Source organism: Antechinus flavipes, chromosome 4 (genome assembly GCF_016432865.1).
Source record: "Antechinus flavipes isolate AdamAnt ecotype Samford, QLD, Australia chromosome 4, AdamAnt_v2, whole genome shotgun sequence".
NCBI classification, from domain to species: domain Eukaryota; kingdom Metazoa; phylum Chordata; class Mammalia; order Dasyuromorphia; family Dasyuridae; genus Antechinus; species Antechinus flavipes.
In genome coordinates this window covers 275,045,107-275,064,294 of record NC_067401.1, presented here as the reverse complement: position 1 = coordinate 275,064,294, position 19,188 = coordinate 275,045,107, and the positions used below count along the sequence as shown (strand labels likewise).

General features: G+C 40.1%; 1 protein-coding gene and 1 non-coding gene across 2 annotated transcripts; both read right to left on the bottom strand.

The window, feature by feature from the left end:
* Positions 1-433: 433 nt before the first annotated feature.
* Positions 434-624, bottom strand: LOC127563693 (U2 spliceosomal RNA). The gene has a single exon (XR_007954128.1). It is a non-coding gene; the product is annotated as a U2 spliceosomal RNA (small nuclear RNA).
* Positions 625-10,125: 9,501 nt separating this feature from the next.
* On the bottom strand, positions 10,126-18,138 carry PRDM13 (PR/SET domain 13). Its single transcript, XM_051996721.1, has 4 exons — positions 17,998-18,138; positions 15,846-15,977; positions 15,577-15,697; positions 10,126-11,972 (listed from the first exon to the last, which is right to left on the bottom strand). Exons 1-4 carry the CDS (start codon positions 18,136-18,138, stop codon positions 10,126-10,128), a joined length of 2,241 nt encoding a protein of 746 aa, XP_051852681.1.
* Positions 18,139-19,188: the final 1,050 nt, after the last annotated feature.

The window sequence follows — 19,188 nt, the reverse complement described above, 5'->3', positions numbered from 1 at the left end:
ATAGAATGATTAGGATAGAATTAATCAATAGTCAATAAATGTGCTAGACACTGTCAAACATTGGGGAGACAAATACAAAAAAAAAAAAAAAAAGGATTAAGAGAATCATTCCGTGAAAATGCTTCAGAAAAAAAAATATATATTATTTAGTTGGATTCTTCTTTTATCCTAGAAAAAAACAGCCTGGGGGCAGCTAGGTGGCACAGTGGATAGAGCACCATCCCTGAAGTCAGGAGGACCTGAGTTCAAATCTGATCTCAGACACTTAACATGTCCTAGCTGTGTGACTCTGGGCAAATTACTTAACCTGAATTACCTCAGCAAAAAAAATAAAGAAAAAGAAAGAAAGAAAATACAGATGTTTCATAGGTGGAGAGAAAAGGGCCTCGTCACCCATTGTCTTCTTTTTTTTTTTTATTTTTTGTCTCCCAGAGGGAGATGCACCGTTCCCGGAAGTACTGCAATACCAGGTCGATGCGTGGAGCGGACGGGGCAAGCCCCTATTCCGACTCCTAATTCCAAAAATCCATTTAATATATTGTCCTCGGATAGAGGACGTATCAAATATTAAACTGATAAGAACAGATACTACACATGATCTTAGCCAAAAGGCCGAGAAGCGATACCCATTGTCTTCTCTCACCTTATCTCTTATCACCCTGAGTAGTGTAATACTGATTAGAAGCTGGGTTTCCCACCAAGAGTATATCCCAGAAATTACATTTCTGCTTGGTCCTGAAAATAAAGATGTATAAGAAAAGATAAGTGCTACCTAATAACAATGCTTTTATACAGAGAAACAAATAATTCCTATTCTTTTCTTCAAGGAACTGTGTATGTGGGAGGCAGAACAAGAATTTATTAAATATCTATTATGTACCAGGCACTATGCTAAACTCTTTACAAATATCTCATCTGATCCACACAACAAGCAGGTGAAGTAATTATTATCCCCATTTTATAGTTGAAGAAACTGAAGCAGATAAAGATTTCAGTGACCTACTTTGAGTTACACAACTACTAAGTGATGGAGGCCAGATTTAAATTCAAATCTGCAAAACCCCTAGGTTTCTAAAAATTGACTTGTCACTGGATAGAAAGAACCATTCTTTCATATAAATGAAATGTTGTTATAGTTGTTCTTTATGTAGTAGGGAAGTATGTAGTAAGAGAAGGGACTTTGGATTGGAGCAGTTCCCATTAAGCTGGCCATGAAATTTGGGCCACTTCTGGTGACATATGTGCTCTGGCCTCTTGTTAAAGTACATGTGTAACCAGCGGCACATGTTTGGTCTCTTGGTCCCCTTGATAGGGGTACTATATCAAAAAGGATTGTCAACTAAGCCAGAAAAGCTGCTTATTCTGTGCATCATAAAGACAGACAAGAGACAGCTTTTGAGGCAGATTCTTTGTTGTGACACAAACAACACCAGCTCTCCCTTGAACTTACCAAAGAGGGAGAGAAAAGGATTTCTAGTCCATCTCTTGAGCAACAATTATGGCAACTATCAGCACATATCAGAAAGAAGCTATGCTTGTCCAGGTAAGCCAGAGACTGTACTTCAAGACGTTGACTGGCTCTTCTGTTTTCTGCATCTTTCCTTAAGCACAGGTGACAGAACAGTAATATTGAGAAATGCATATTTCCAGCCTTGGCAGAAACCTCATGTGCTCAGATGGTCTGAAGTCACTGAATTGGATACTCATTGCCCAGTGGGAAGTATTCCCTGCACTTATACCCTTCTCAAAGGAAGTGACTTGGCCAAAAGAATTAGCTGTACATCCTTAGCTGACCAGAAAATATAGACCTTTAATCACCACTTAGACAATACAGATTTGAAGTCAATGCGATATGTAATTTCCTCAGTTCCACAAATTTCTCTAGTGTGTATCTTTTGGGAGAGCATACTAAAGAGGATCAATCATAATTTTTGTTGTTGTTGTTGTTTAGTTATTCATTCTTATCCTATTCTTCTTGATCCCGTAGAATATATTCTAATACTTGTTTATGAGTCTTTTTTGTTTATTCTTTCACAATGAAAGATAGAAATAATTGTACTACACTATTTTATATATTGAAAGAATTTTCTAGAGAGAACTCTGTTCTTTTAGAGAGATTTTAGAAATTTTATTTAAAAGATTTTTGTCCAGTAGTCTGTAATAATGAATCATAGAGTACAAGAAAAAATACCCGATCCTCCTAAGTTCTAGAAATGAATTATTTACCTGAGCTTCTTGTGGAATAGGATATCCCCTGGGCTATAGGTAACATTTACATTATAAATAACGATAAACATAAAAATGTAATATTTTTAAATGACACCTCATTTTTAAAAGTCTCAAATAGGAATTTCTGTAAGACTGTTAGTTTATACGCTTTTTCCAAAATGAAGTCTTAGTGGAACAAAATCCAAGGTTCATGAACATAATAAAAAAAATTCATGTCAGTTGCACAAGCAGAAAGCACAGCATAGGCCTCAATAAAGATTCAGTGCTTAAAATGCTTTTTGAACATGATTTTCCCTGAGACATATGTTTTGCAGGAGTCAAATTCATTGGTTTATTCTTCTATAATTAGGTTGAGGAATGGACTTGATACAGATGGGGTGTGATAATTCACTCTCATCTGAGCATGCAACACTGTCCAAAAGCAAGGAGAGAGAGGTTATATACCTCACACTAAAAGAAATTAAAGGATGCTTTGTGTCAACTTTATAAAGAGAAGAATCCTAGACTATCGCTAACATCAAAAATTCTGAAATTACCAAATGAATGTATTATGCTGTATTAATACAGCAAAAATTGTTTTAAATTGGGAGATTTTTGTCTATGCAGAAATACTAGACTTTGAACTGTTAATTTCTTTGAAACCACATTTCAACATGTTAGTTTTAAACTATCTAGAAAATCTATTTCCATAAATCCATTAATATATTTTCTATTTTCTGTGTCATTTTAGTTGCTAAGGTTTTTCTTTCTCCTGTTTCCTGAAAAATATAAATACATTTATAAAATCCGACATCTTCAATAGAAACATCCCCCATCAAATTGACTTTAAACATACCTGAAAGCATTTTGTTGCTCATACATTTTATCTGATATGGTCCAGTGAACTCAAGGAAGCTTGAACCTGACCCTGACAAGTCTCTTTTTACCTCAGGGTGATAATTCAGGAAGCAACTGCTCACAGTCAAGTTTAAAATCTTTCTTTTTGCCGGTTGTCAGAAAAGGAGGGGGAAAGGATCAAAAACAATCCTTGACTTTCACTATTTTCTGACCTAAAGCTGGCAGTAGTTACATCTTTCCTCTATATATCTCCTGTCACATAAGACATTTCCACAAAAGGCTTTCTGTTCAATTTATTAGAATTAGGTTTAGTTGTTGATGTTGTTTAATTCAAATACAGCTCGCCAATGAAATAACTTGATTTAAAATAACTATTTAGAATATGGGCTTTTATGAACTTGAGTTTTAAAAGTATTTTTACAATTCTTTCAATATAATTCTACAAATTTTATTTTATGCATTTAAAAACATTATTCTAAGAAAAGGGTCATAGACTTCACTAGGCTAGGAATCCATGATATAAAAAGGGTTAAGAACCCCTCCATCAGAATACATATAAAAGAAGTAGTTTGATTTAATGGGCTTGATAATTTGAGGTAACAAATAACAATTATGGATTGTTGTTGGCCAAATTCATATTTAAGCATTGCTTTTATTTGAGGATTTTCTGAGTTAAATGATCTGACATGATTTAAGCGGTTATTATTATTATAATTAACATTTTTCATAGAACTTTCCTTTTAATAGTCTTATGAGGTTTCTATATACATATAAAATTTTTTTGTAAGGTATCTGAGGAAAAATGTGAGAAGTGAAGTAACTAGTTGAGGCCACTTAGCTAATAAATATCTCAGGCAGAATTGAAGAATTCTAAGAATCTATCTTTATCTATCTGCACTATCTACTCTACTAAGCTGCTCTCTGAGAGGAGTGTAGTTAAAAATGTAAAGAGAGATAAATTACACTTGGGGCTATTTCTATACCATCATGCTAAATCATAGTTAATAAGAAATATAGTACAATATAGGATATTGAATATTTAATTTTATTTATTTTAAATAAGATTACTTCTCACTACTTAAATGGGGGAAAAAATTACTCTTAATTTTTTTGGTTACTGCAATCTGTTTTCAGTTCTTTAGATATCATCTACAATCTATAGTCTATAGTCTTTTGCTCATCAAGGCAAGATAACCAAATGTCTCATAAAATTATAGTTCTTGTTACCTTGAAATTATATGAAACTTAAATTTTAGAAAGATTTAAAATAACTTTATTTTAATTAAAATTTGAACTTTCGGAGAAGTGTACAGTCAGATGATTTTAAACAGGGCCTTCCTGGAGACTGGAGAGTGCCTACCTTTTTTCAGGTCAAAAGTGTTAACCGCTTAACCGGAATAAACGCTATACTCAAATTGAATTAAATTAAATTGGGCAGATAACAGGAACCCTTCAACTAGTACAAGAACTCCAAGCTGTGGTGCAGTATGAATTTTGCCGGCCATCAATTATTTTTTGAAATCTGAATATCCCAGGACTTCGTGGATGAGCCTCTTGCAATTAGAGCAGAGGAGGAAGCAGGTCGTGGAACCTCATCTAACCCGTTTTTGCCTTTGCCCTTTTTTTTCTCTTGGGAGACAACAGATAGTGTGAGTTTGCAGTACTGGCAATGCACAGTCCAGACATGGCCAGGGACAGGATTTCTGTGTCTAATGCAAGTGCAAAACTGGCTTCCTCCTCTTCCCTGCTGATTTTTAGTCACTGAACTAGGTGGTGGGAGTAGAGGATAGGACAGAATGTCTTGGCTAGCTTGCGACTTTACTTCCCTTGTACACACCTTTAAAAGAATCACTTTGCTATGATAGTACGTTTTTTTTCTATTTAACTCCTCTTCGCTCCTCCCAGAATGTAAATCTAGAAGAACTACAATCTCTTGCTCCTCTCTCCCACCACTAGCCCGGGAGATTGCTCTGAAACAGGTTAGGAAGGAAAAATATATATAGGGAAACGAGATTCTTCGGGGAAAACCAAGTGGCTCAAAGGTTACGCAGGAACGTGAACAGCATATATGAATCACGATATCCTTGCAGTGGCACAAATGTGTCACCCCGAAATAGAAGCATCAATTTAATTATGAGCTGAACTGAGAGTCCGCGAGGTACAGACTTCCTGGAGTAACCTGGAGAAGTAAAACACTCATCCCAGATCCCCCGCCTTTTGGAGAGCTGGAAAACCCCGCACCAATCGCAATCCAAACTTTAAGAACCAGCCAATAGAATGATAAACAAGTTAACTGGTTTCAGCCAATCACCATCTTTTCTGTACCCGCAATTCCCACAACCAGCCTCTAAAACCTTCCTTTGCTACCCCACCCCCATCCCTTCCTATCCCTAACCCTTACCTTATGCTAACAGAGTTCCAACTCCCAGCCCTGCACCCCTGGGACCACTGGCACCCTCCCTGAGAGCATCCCACTATACCTCCTCCGCTTCTGTCTGGATTAGAAATGTACCCCGGGGTAGAACTGCGTTGGATTGCAGGAACAGCTGGGTCTTTGGTCTCCTTTATGACTGTTATGCACCTGGAACCTAGATCCCCTAGAGCGGGAGCGGGGAGGCGGCAGTGAGGATGAGTGGACATTGAAGGTGCTTTAGAGGATGGAGAGGAGACAAACGTGTTGAAGTCTCTGGACCTCGCAGATACTGCAGACTATTCTGAATACACTTAGTCATCACTAATTCCCATCACCATCAGAGAGATAGAGATCGTTACAGAGATAAAGAATAAAAAGTGAGGGGAGGGAGGAGAGAGAGAAACGACACACAGACAATGGAAAGAAGGAAGGAAGGAAGGAAGGAAGGAAGGAAGGAAGGAAGGAAGGAAGGAAGGAAGGAAGGAAGGAAGGAAGGAAGGAAGGAAGGAAGGAAGGAAGGAAGGAAGGAAGGAAGGAAGGAAGGAAGGAAGGAAGAGAGGAAGGAAGAAAGGAAGAAAGGAAGGAAGGGAGGGAGGGAGGGAGGGAGGGAGGAGCTCCCCATGTACTTAAAATTCCAAAATATAACCTGTTCCAAGGCCTGACTTTAAGGTACAGGAAGTATGGTGAGAGCTAGCTTTTCTTCCTGCTGTTTCTGAAAATTAAATATCATCTAATAATACTAACATATCATTTAGGACTAGAAAGAACAGTAACCAAGAACCTTTTGTACAAAGGAGAAAGTTAATGTGATATAATTGTAAAAAATAACACTAGAGAATTTATATTTTTAAAAAATGAATTACAGTGTTATTTGTCAGGAAAGGATTGGGGGGAGGGATTGAAACTGTCATTAAATTGATAGAAGGGAAAAATTTCTAGAATCACTATACACAATATAAGTAAATGTGTCCAAATTAACTTTGTTTTAAATCTTTTACTACTTAGTATCATAAATGTAGAAGGGACCTTACAGGTGTAGTTCAACAACTTTGTTTCTTAGATGAAAATATAAGAATTAGAAGTTATTGAATGTCTTGTCTAAGATCACACAGATGACAGAATTGGGATTTGAACCAAGATCCTTTAGATTAAAAAGCCAACACTCTTACCATTTCAGCCTTCTGGAATACCATGTCTCTTTGCTTGAAAATAATTCATTTTTAAAACATTTTTTCACACCTTGTAGAGTAAGTTAGTGTGAATATTATCATGTCCATGTTATATATGCAAAACCTGAGTCTCAGAATGGTCAGGTGCAATGTCCACTTCCAAGTAACTAGTGTCAGAAAAAAAATGTATAAATGCATGTTTCCCAGTTCTACACTATCTCCATCACACCCTGATAAAACAGAATATGAATAAAAGTCTAAAAATCAATGGCATTGGTTAGATTGCATTTCCACATTTACACACATGTACATACTGGTTATAGCAAGAAAAGCTCTGATTCTTAAATGAAAGGATTTTTCATTTCAAAAGGTTCTGTCTTGTAAACAACCAGCTGGATGACCTGAGTGAGTAGTTTAATCTAACATGAATTTTCTGTTCTTAATCAATTAAATGTATAAGATGGGCTAAAATATAATAACAGAGACATTTTCAAGTTGGCAAGATCTTAAGATATACATATATACACACAAAAAGAGAGAGGGAAGGAAAAGGAGAGGAAGAGGGAGAGAATTTCATTTGAACATCACAACTAATCTGTGAGATAGGTACTATTATATTCCATTTTACTGCTGTAGAAACTGAAATTTGCCCAGCATCACAAGGCTTATAAATGTCTTTCCTCAGAATTTGAACTCAGGCATTGCCGATCTCAAGTCCAATAACTGTCTAGTGTGTCACTTAGAGAACTCAGAAATCTCAAAAGTTCCTCTACCTCTGACAATGAGATGTCAGAGAATAATGACAATGAAAGACAACTAAAGGAAACTGCATCCATCTAAAAGTCCCCAGAGGAAAATTAAAATCACTCTGATCTGATAAACTTAACAATAACAAATTAGGTTTTTTTTAATATGTATATATAGATCGATGAATACACTATACAACTAAACTATTAAAAGATGACACATTTTATTTATGGAATTTTATTTAAACTCATTTCTCTTTAGAGCAATCTTTTTAGACTCATTAAAAATATATACTGAACTTAAGGGGTTTTGTTTTTTTTTTGTTTAGCGGGAGAGGAGTGAGTCCATTTTAAACTGCATTCCTTCAGGGAAACTACTCTTACATTATGTATTTGCAAGCTTTGTTCACACAAAATCACAATTTTTGAAATTAGGCATGTAATTCAGAGATTAATAGGAGCTGACGAGGGAATATTTTTATATTTAGGATGTCTTCCTTAGGTTGAAATCACAGTGTTATTTATTGGGGGGGGGGGGAGAGAAATTACCTTACAAGAAAGGGGAGGGAAGATTCTAATTCTATTTCAAAAAGCTAAGTATTTTTTTAAGTGCTTTGGTTTAAAATATTAAGCATTACAGATCTAATGTTCCAATAATGAATAATGGCCTTCTGGGGGAAATTTTTTAAACTAGACAGCAAGAACGTTTTTATTCTTTTACTTTTTTTTTTAAATAAAAAAATGTTCACAGGCAGGCTGTATTGGCCCTGCATGTTGTGAATCCCAAGAATAGAGCATTTATCTCCAGGCAAGGCATTGTGACCCTTCCTGCAGAAAATAAGCCATTGATTTAGAGGTTCCACACTGAGCCTGTTTCTGTGATAGATCAGAAAGGACCCCTTGCACCACCAGCTAATATTTACCAACAACAGGACCACAATAGGTATTCAAGAAAAACAGGTTTGTTTTTTTTTTTTTTTTCAGGACCTATCATGCTAATATCACATAGAACTATCATGGAGCAAAAATGCTTACATCTCAGTGTAAAAGGCAACATGGAGTTTCCCGGAAAGCTTATAAAATTTAGGTTTAATCTCTCAAAAAACAGTACAAATAAAAACCAATTATAAGATCTATCTGGATCCTATGAAAATCAGGAAAAGATCTCTTCCCCTACCCAACAATTAAGGGAATTGATTCCTTTCTCCCTTCCCTGTAGGTTTCATAAATGGTCTAATGCGGACTTCGGGGATGTAAATGGAGGGTTTGTTACCAGATCAGTTTTATTCTTATCAATCCCATTAATCAGTAATACTCAACTCCAAGTCCAGTTTAGCTCAACAAAACAATTCCTTTTAGTGATTCCTTTCATAATGACAAGTATTTGATTAATGATTTTCATTGCCTCTATCTTAGAAATACTAATTTCATCTTTTAACTGGGATTCACTCTCCATTTAACTGGGGAAAAAAGTGTCCAAATAATGCTCAATAAAAAATATTTTCCTTAGGATAATTTATTCTTAGGGGTTGTCTCCTTCCTCTTTCAATAAATAGGGAAGGGGAAAAAAGCGTAGTTTAAATGGTTTTTATGAAAACATTTCATTCTTGCCTGCTACCTGAAAACACTTGTAGTATTCACAGATGTCTTAAATTTCACTTTTCAGAAAAATTGATTTGATTATTTCTCAACTACAATATTGAGAAGAATAGACATATTTGAAAACTATTTTGTTTCATTAAGTTCAAGTATTCTGAAATTTATTTCATTCTCGATTATCTATTAAATTTTCTTTGCAAATTTTATAGTCTTTAAGATAGACATCCTTTATGTTAAGTGAAGTGAAAACATAATCAAATAGTAGTTCGTCAGTAACTTTATTTAAAAAAAAAAAAAAAAGACGCACGACAAACTGGAACCAAGACCAAAACGCTGTATCCACTTTACATCATTCATTTTAAAGACAAATATACATCACTTTGTAGTCTATCAAATAACGTTTTCGTTAAATTTATATATTGCGTGCTTTTAGTCATGCTTTTGATGTTTTTACATTTGTTACTCAAATATTATTTTGTCATAAATAATTACAACTTGGTCAAATCATATATCTGTTATCTAGATATATTCAGTGCTGCAGTGTTTATTTTTAAATAGAAGTGCGCACACAGAAAGTAGAAATAAAGTGTTTCGATGCTAGGTCTGCAGAATTATGACTACCGTTTCAGGAGAATGAGATGCTCTTGTGAAATACACAAAAAAATTAGTTGTTTCAAAAGGCACAATTTCCTCTACACAAAAGTACATTTTTCAGAAAAAAAAAATGTGGCAGTAAAAATATTGGCAGCAATGTAGCCCGTGCAACATAGGGCTTTAATTCGACTTTTGCCTCTAGACAGGTGAATACTTTGGAGGGCCAGGTGGGATGCCTTACCAGAACATATAACGGGCAAAAGAATGTGAGCAATGTGGCCCTTCTACTTTGCCCCAGCAGTCTGGCATTGGTTCTATTTTATGTGAGTTGGCCCTTACCTAACCTTCTGCTCTGGCACTTTGCGGAGAACCAGAGAAACCTTACATTGTTCCAAATCTGATGCAGGAAATTCAAGAAGGATTATTCTCTTAGACCACATTTCTCTTCTACCGTGTGATTCCCCTTTCCATCAAGGATGGGCTCTACACTCTCCCTTCCCTTGTTTCTTTTCTCCGAGCTTCCCTCTTGGAGAACAGGTTACAAATCTCGGTCCCTACTGCCCCCTGTTTCCTGATCACTCTGATCGTCAGTGAAACAGACGTCCACGTCGCTGTCGTTGTCGCTTTTGGGGTCCCCAGGCTCTGGTGGGTAGCCCTGGGCACAGCCCTGTTCTTCACTCGCCTTAGCGTGAATGCTCTGACCCGGGTGGCGGGACTTGACGTGTCTCTCTAAGTCCCGGCGCCGAACCAGCACCTTGCCGCAGAACTCGCAGCGGTACGGAGTGTTACCTTCTGCGTGCAACCTGATGTGCTTGTTGAGGTTGCTAGGATCGCCGAAGGGCCGCAAGCATACTTTGCACTTAAGAGGCTTGTAGCCTGTGTGTGTCCGCATGTGTATCTTGAGCCCGTATTTGCGGGAGTATAACTTGCCGCAATACAGACATAAGTGGCCTGTCTTCGGCTTCCCGCCCACCCCGGGACCTCCACCCCCGCCACTGCCTCCCCCACCTCCCCCGCCTCCGCCCGGGACCCCGATGGGCTGCAGCGCTCCGTCCAAACGACCGCGGCTTTTCTCCGCGGCAATCTCGGACAGCTGCTGTGTATGCATGGCGATCTCTCGGTCGATGCTAGCCAGAGAACCCAGCTCGCTAGGATTCAGAGCCGCCGCAGCAGCAGCAGCAGCCGCGGCCGCAGCCGCAGCCGCTGCGGGTCCACTGAAGTAAGACACAGACTCTGGGTATTTGAGCAGGCTACCGAAGTGCAGCTTCAGAGGATAGTAGGCGGCAGCAGCTGCCGCGGCCGTAGGAGAACCGTATAACAACTCCCCATTGTAAACTGTGAAGGCCGGCATGACGGCCGGGAGGTGGCTGCATTCCCCGGGATAGGACTTGAGTCCCCCAGCATCAAAAGGAGGAAGCGAAAAGCGCTCCAAATGCAACCCCGCGGCCTGGGGTACCTGAGAGTAACGGCCACTAGGAAGCCCGCCAGCGGGCAGGGCCCGCTCCACGTGCTTGAATGCCGACGTCTCCTCCAGGTGGCCAGAGAAAAGCGGGAAGCCCCGAAGAGCCCCGGCGCAGGGCAGCACGGGAGGAGGGGGAGGTGGGGGTGCAGGAGGAGGGTGCTGTGAGGGGCCATCTCCCGAGTGCAGGCACTTGGCGTGGTGATGGCTGTGGTGGTGGTGGTGGTGGTGAAGACCCCCTCCGCCGCTCGCCATCAAGGGTTCATGCCCAGGACGGCCACCGAGCTTAACCCCGCCCAAGAGCTTGCCAAAACCCAGGCCGCCTCCGGCCTTTACAGCACCTGCCCCGCCGTCCTCCCGGTAGGAGTCGCCGCTGTGGGCCGCCACCGCAGCAGCAGCAGCCTTGGCTAGGCCAGTGGGCTTGAAGGCAGAGCGAGCCCCGGGATAGAAAGCCAGGCCGCCTGACCCGGACTGGGAGCCGCCTACCATGCCAAGAAAATGACCGTGCCCCCTGCCTGGACCCACACTCATGTCCAAGGCGCGCTCCTGCTCCTCTCGGCCGAACACGCCTACCTTCTTGGTCGAAACCCCTAGCTTGCCAGGGGGCGGCGGTGAAGTGGACGAGGTCACCTCACGTTTAATCCCCTCGCGCGCCCCACAGGCCTGATGGGGAGGTGGTGGACCTTGCGAATGATTTCGCAAAGGGGTGATGGGGGAAGCTCCAGCGAGCTCTGGAGCTGAAGGTTTCGGGGAGTTGCGGAAGCCGTCAAGGGCCGGGGCAGCCGATGGACGGGCCACGTGCTCGTGTGGCAGGAAGGGGCGACCCCCGCCGCCACTGAGCACACAGTGGAAATGCAGGTGTGCCTTGAGACTGTTGGGGTACCGAAAAGTCCTCCAGCAATACCAGCAGATGTAGCGCTCCTCCCCTACGAGACAAAAATAGGGCAGCAGGTGAAGAGACTGGAGGATGTGAGGGAGGTAAAGAGGAGAGTGACACGCTTTACCGATATAGGGAAAATACTTAGATGGATCACTCTTCAAATTACCGAAGTCTATACGCCTGCCTATCTGCAAGTTTCTTGTATACCCAGGAGAAATAAAGACCTGAGGAAACCTTAAACGATATATCTCCCATCCTCTCATCCGAACTCGAGCCCTCTATAACCCTGGGGCTGTCGACCTAACTCTGTCCTGCTCTCACCTCCTGGGAATCAATGAAGGGAACTGAGCTAGACTGGGCTGATCTGAATATGGACTAGGATAGTGCTGAGTTGATCCGGCCTGTGTTTGGAAAGAACAGCTGTTCCCTTAAATCATGTGTCGAAGCTTGTGGTGTGCTCTAGCCCATCTGTTGACGTTTGCAGAATAGGTGGCGTATGTCAAGGAGTTTGGATAAACTGAACAAAAGCCAATCTAATAGTCGTGAGCTCCTCATTACCAGGCGAGACAATATCCTGTATGTATGGGCCATATGTAATCATTCCTTTTCATTGGACAATGTCTTTTGTGTTCACCACCCACCCATTCCTATCCCTCCCAGCCTTAAACACTTTGCCTGAGGTTTTCCTGGAGCGTGACAAACCGAAAGGACCACGTAGGGACTATGATCTGCTATTCTTCAAAATTGTTTCTGGGGTTTTCCCCCCTCCTTTGCCCCCTTTTAATTTTATGGAAGAAAGACGTCAAAGTAGACTGTCCAAAGATTTCATTGTCTTCTCATAAGTCTTGCTTTTATATCGAAGTAACTGTTTCAGACACTTTAACATTAAGGAATCAATAAAAGCTTGGGGAAAAGCTTTCGTTATCAGTCCAAAGAAAAATGTAGTTGATCCCACCAAAGTGTACACATTTTAGAAGTGAATTGTTTTCTTAATCAATACCATTGAAATTTTAATAGTATATTTTGAGCCACAACACAAATAATAAATTGAAAAATCAAATACAGTATAGTCTTCATGCCACCTCCAATTTTTTAAATAAAATATCAAGTATTCAAAGATTGTTTCCCCCGAAGATGTCATTTTTGTCCTGTGCTCAGTAGGGAAAGCTTTCTTTGGAATAGGCTCAATTAATAATTCTACAGACTTAACAGGATTAGGTAAATCAGCCTAAAAAGCAAGTTATTTGAGAAAGAAATAAGCATAACTCCCATCGGGCTTAGCCACTTCAAAAAAAAAAAGTTGTTATCCTTACATTTCATTTTTTAAAATCCAAATATTCTTTAATACAGATACATATTCAATTGTGGCATTCAAAATGTCACCCTCAAAGCAAATACTACTTCCAAAAATATCGAAAGGTACCATCCTCTCAAAAAAGATAATAATATTTCTGTCATAGGTATCACTGATTTAAACAGGTGGTGCTGGATAACCTAAATTAAAGCCAAAATGCAGGGCCAGGATTTATTCCATCTGGGTAGAAGAATTGGAAGGGCCTAAAAGGAAATGTTCGAATAACTTTGTTCTAGAGCACTTCAAACTAATCTTCCTGACACATTCTACACCCAGGTAAAATAAGTGAGATAGATACAAGTATAGATACACATATGTGTGTGTAGGTAAGTATATCAGAAAATGATCTGAGCTTTGTTAATCTAATGTTTTGATATGAAATTTCCTGACACTTCCTAGATTTAGAATTTTTTTTTTCAAGTGAGGATTTTTTAAAGTCTTTGTTAAATAATTCAACAACTTAGCAAGTCCCAAATTTAGCATTGTTTTCACAGTAGAAGGCCAAAATTATACTGTCTCACTATTGTTTTGAATCCTGCCCAAATTAACAAAATGCATGGCAATGAAAGGTTCTCCTTCTGTGATCTATTCAGCCTGATGTCAATGTTTTATTTTCAATTTTGAATATCGAAAATAACTTATGTTTAATGCTGAAATAGACTCCTCTGCTTTTACCTCAAATGCCTTAGAATAGTTTCCTGAGAGCTTACCCATGAGCAAAATATAATAAATGTACTTAACATGTAATTTTTGTCTTGTTTTCTTTCTGGGTCCCTTATACTGTAAAGGTTTCTCTGAAACAGGGAAAAGTTGGTATTCAGAATAAAATATCAATGACTACTTAAGGTTTTCAGTTCCTCAAAAAGATTATTGAAAATTGTGACTGCTATTTTCTGCTTATTCCCAGATGCTCAGTCAGTGAAAAGCGAGAGAAAATATTAAGATCACTATTCCAAAATTTGTTCCTGTGACCACTGATTATCCCTAAAAAAAGAGTCTGAGGTTTTTAGATTCATGTGTCAAAAAGAGAGTTTGTATACATATGCAGGAAAAAAAAAAAGTAGTGAAATAAGCAAGTACAGTATTAAGCAAGTTTAGGCAGGAGCATTCATTCTGCTGCCTCATTTTCAACACATAGTCCCAAATTTGTATTAATTTCTTCAAATCTTTAAGATCTACTTTCAGAAATGAAATGACAGGTAATATGCTAAAAAGAAATATAGTTATCTATTCTGATTTAATAATATTCCTCCTACTTTTTAATATGCGTTTTTATGTTTCTGATACTGATTTCAAATAGCCCAACGCAACTGACATATAAAGAAAATCGATGGAACATTGGGGTATTGATGGTGCGGCCTAGTGACTTAAAGAGTCCGACTCCACTCCACTCCTCAATTCCTCCTTCACTGAGGAAGTATTCTTCACTTTTCTTCTAGTGAAGTGAAAACCGTTTCGTCTTTAGTTACTGCATCCTAATTTGCATAAATAGGCTGTTGGTTTTGGAAGGGGTCAAATAAATCTAAGTAGAAACTGGGAAAAGTCCCAAATTCAATTTAAATAGGGAGGAGGAGGAAGAATGAATAAATACAGTTTAAGTGTGGGGGAACCTGAAGGAGCAGCCAACTAGCCGAGTGGAAACTACCGTAATGTTCCTAAAATAGAGTAAAGCTGAATTACCCATCTCTATGCTACAGTAGTTTATTTCCGTCAATTAGAAGGGTTTCTGTTTTTAAGACATACTCCTAATTTGAGGCCTAATTACAGTGTTATATTTTCTTTATAGTGTTTTCTATTCTTGTTAGTGAGTTAGGAAAAGATCAAGAATAATTTTCTCCCAAGGTGAATCATTATAATTATTAATAAAAATTTGCAGATGGGAAATTTGCGTTAAAGATAAACCTAAGCCAACCTCACTTTTACAGCTGTAGCAACTGAGCCTGGAGGGATAACATGGCTTCCACCAAATCTCATACCTAGATATTGGCAGAGGCAAGACTTTCAGAAATCAGATTTCCTGTCAGCCTATCTGAATGTGAGGAAGTAGAATGCTGGACAGTAATTTCTGGATGACAAATTAAGGTCGTAGTCCTCTGCCACCAGTGGAATTTAATAGCATTGCAGACAGTGATTTTAAAAACTAATTTATGTTTTTATAAGTATCTGGAAAAACTGCAATATTTGTTCCTCCTCAACCTTAGAGAAGGTGCGTGGGCCATAAACAGGTGACTATAAACCCTATCCTTGATTGCTATCGTAGGTCCCCTACTGCCGCCCCCACCCAAGTAGTTAGTACCTTTCTCATCATGTGTAGGAGTTGCAGTGGTGGGAATGTCGAACCATTGAGCCAAGGAGTTAGAATACCACACTGTCAGCTCCTCGCCTGGCTGGACATCTCGCAGTGCCCTATAGAAGATCTGTTAGAGAAGGGATTTTAAACAGCGTCATTTTACCTGCAATTAATGAAAACACAACTAAGATAAAAAGTGGCTGAGTTTCAAAGATAGTTTGCAGAATGAGAGGGTTGGAGAGAATTTGTCCGAGGAAAGAGGTGAGACCATATACCTGTCCTCCTGGTAAGTCCGCAATAGCTTCCAGAGTCTGTTCTTGAGTGTTTCTGGCCGCTCGGATTAACCCTATCCACTCCAAAGGGGATCCTCCAGATTCATCTACTAACTCTCCTCTCACCATTCGCACCTGCCAACAAGAAATAGTCATTTCCCTCTCTATGAAAGCCAAAGCCAAAGAAAATTAACATCTTGCTTCCATCCCACCTGCATTCTAAAAAGTGAATGAGTTTCTTAATCGTTTAACTTCTAGGGGTTTGGGGAGGAAGAAGATCATAAAAGGGTAGTAGAAAGAGGAAAAAATGATGTTAGAATTCTTAGGGCACCTTTAACCTTGGAGAATATAGCTGTTCATTTCAACAATTTGGTTAAGTTTCTGCAGTAGAATTCTCTCTGGAAAGTATGGGTTGCTTTTTTTTTTTCACCCATTCCCACCTCCCCACCCTGCACCCAGTTTTGCTTAACTTTTTGAGTTTTGGACTACACTTAAAAAAAGCATTGTCTGGGTCAGAGCCCTTCATAATCTAGATTTCTCCTGTGGGAAGAATGGGGCTTCCTCCCAGACCCTTGAATCTCCCATATTTTAATCTATTTCATCCTTACAAAGAGAAAAAGAGGTATCAGATCGTTTAAGGATGGTGCAATAAAAGTCATTCAAACAAAGCAGCCTAAAGAGAGATACCAATAGCTCCAGATGAGAACTGAATTTGAGAGGCCTGGTAGGACATTTAAAGGTAATTAAAAGGCATTTTCAAAGGAAAAGCATGGTGTGAATTCAGTTTTGCCTTTGGATGGGGGGAGTAGAGAGTATTATGTTTGAGACAAAATGAAGAAGTAAAATTGAGGGGATACGATTATGGCAATTGCTGAAGAAGATTCACAAATTGTTTCCCCTTCTTCCCGGTTTTAAACTCTTCCAATTTCATCAAATGTTCTTTGGACATCTAAGAAGGACCTTTCTCCTAAACCCTTGCTCTTCTAGGGTGACAGTTTATCCCTTTGTTTAGGTATTCTCCAATGTTGGACTCTATTGGTCAGGTGTGCCTGCATTAAGTTTGAAATGTTCTCCCAGATGCTAACGATTTTCCTAACCCTCCAACCTCTTATTCTTGGGTGGGCTTGTCATAAACAGTGCTCCATCACTAGGATACTCAGTTCCTCCGGTCTCTGCACTGAGCTCCAGAACTGACAATTTCTCTAAGGTTGGGACTTCGATGGGAATCAATGACCCAACCTAAGACAGTTCACTGCTCACTCAAGCAGCATCTAGGACAAGACTTTGATGGACGGTGTCATTTTGACCCCTACAATGGAAGTAGTTTCTCTCTCTCTCTCTCTCTCTCTCTCTCTCTCTCTCTCTCTCTCTCTCTCTCTCTCTCTCTCTCTCTCTCTCTCCCCCTCTTCCTCCTTCCCTCCCCCTTTCCCATTCATTATTGTCTTACCCTTTACCTAAAAAAAAAAATTATTGTTATCTAATGAACTGAGGATATGCGGTGATACCTGAAACAACATAATATTTTTTAACTTCGAAATAGGATATTTTTCACAATGATTACAGACCAATACATCCCTCAGCTCCGAAAGGGATAGTATTATAGTACTTCTTCTCAATTCATAGCCCTATTAGAGTTCGCGGAGGAGTAAAAAGTGACAGGAGTATTGTTTGCTGCCCCGATGTGAGATCGGCCCCACACACTAGCCCCGGGACTTCCTTTCTCTTCCATCAGGGAACAAGGAGATTCGTTCACCTAGCCAAATGCCATCACCACCACCCCAAACCACAACCCGAGTGACCTATAAGGTTCTGCACTAAGGCAATCTAAAAAGGGAAGTTTGGGACTGGGCTCGGAGAACACTTTGTAAAGGTCAACAAGAATCCCAACTTCCTACTACTGTTCAGCCTTATGCCACCCACCCCCTCCTACAACACCAGCCCACCTCTCCACTCCTGCTTTCCTTTAATTAGATTGGCTCGAGAATGGAACTTCTCCTAAAAGACAGAGCAGACAGGGAAAAAATAAACTCTCTTCCTCTCTTTAGCTTTCCTCCCTTCCTCATCCCCGCCTCGGAATGGGAGAATTGTGTGCAACTGGGAAAGGAGAAGGTTGTCGGGGCAGAGGCAGAAGAAGGGGGCAGAGGACAGAAAATACCTTTTTCTTGGGTCCTGGCTCCCTGCGGTCTGACAAGTATTTGCCCAGTTTGAAGATGCCGGGAACAGGACCCAAGCGCAGCCCGGCTGGGATGCAGCTCTCTGCGCTCACGCTGATGGCGGCAGCCCTGTTTGTGTGCATCGCTGCCTCTGGGTACAAGCAATCAGGAGCCCAAACTACTTAACAGGGTTGGAGTGACAGAGACAAGCCAGGGAGAAGGATGAACCCAGGCGTATCTCCGCCCGCAGAGTGACGCGGCTTGTGGATGCAAGCCGGCTTTTCAATTGGACCAGGAGCTCCCCTTTTGGCACGCTGAGGCTCTAGGGCGCAGAGTTTGGTGAGAGAGTTGAGCTCTTAGAGCAGCTGCAGAGTTCCATCCAAGAGGGTCACATGGAGTCTTTCCCTCACCCCCCTGCATAATCAAGTCCTCTGAATGGCTAGCAAACAATGGTCCAGGCGACCTTCCCATTCCTAAAAATCCAATTTGTCAAGGGCAAAGAAAAGGCGCTGGTGAATCAAAGGTCTGGCGGGACCATTAATCCTCAGCATGGGGTATTGTCCCCGAGACAGTTACGATATTTTAAGTGACAAATCCACTGTATAATTTCTCCATAAATTTTACTTCCTTTTATTGTTCCCCGACAAACCAGTTTTGGAAAATAAGTGACTACTTTAAGTCTACTTGGCTGATTCTTTTGAGGCTGAGTATACTTCAAAGATTTTTAATTCTCTTCCCTTGGCTTTATTGTAAAGGAGATTAAACAAAGAGATGGAGAATGTTTTGAGGACTTGTTAACTTCTATTGATTCCTGGCGTGTGCCATACAGAAATTGGGCAGGTACTTGATGGGAAAACACCAGAAAATACCTACACTTTTTAAATAACGACCATATTACCATTTCAGTGGATTGGTTTCAGGCCAGTAATCTATTTATAACCGCTTTATTCTTCCTTCTGCTCCCATTTTGCCCAAAATATGAAGCATTTGGAGGCCTTTTAAAAGACAAGAGGTTAGCTATACATCATTGCACTTCTGAACACAGAGGGTATGACTTTATTTGGCTTAGTGGGAAACCCAGCTGGAGAGTCACATAGAGTACTGGATAAACAAACCTCCCAGGCTACGGGGTAACTCGGGGTCCAGGACCCAGTGGAGTCCCAGAAAATAAAATTTGTGGATCTAGTTATAGC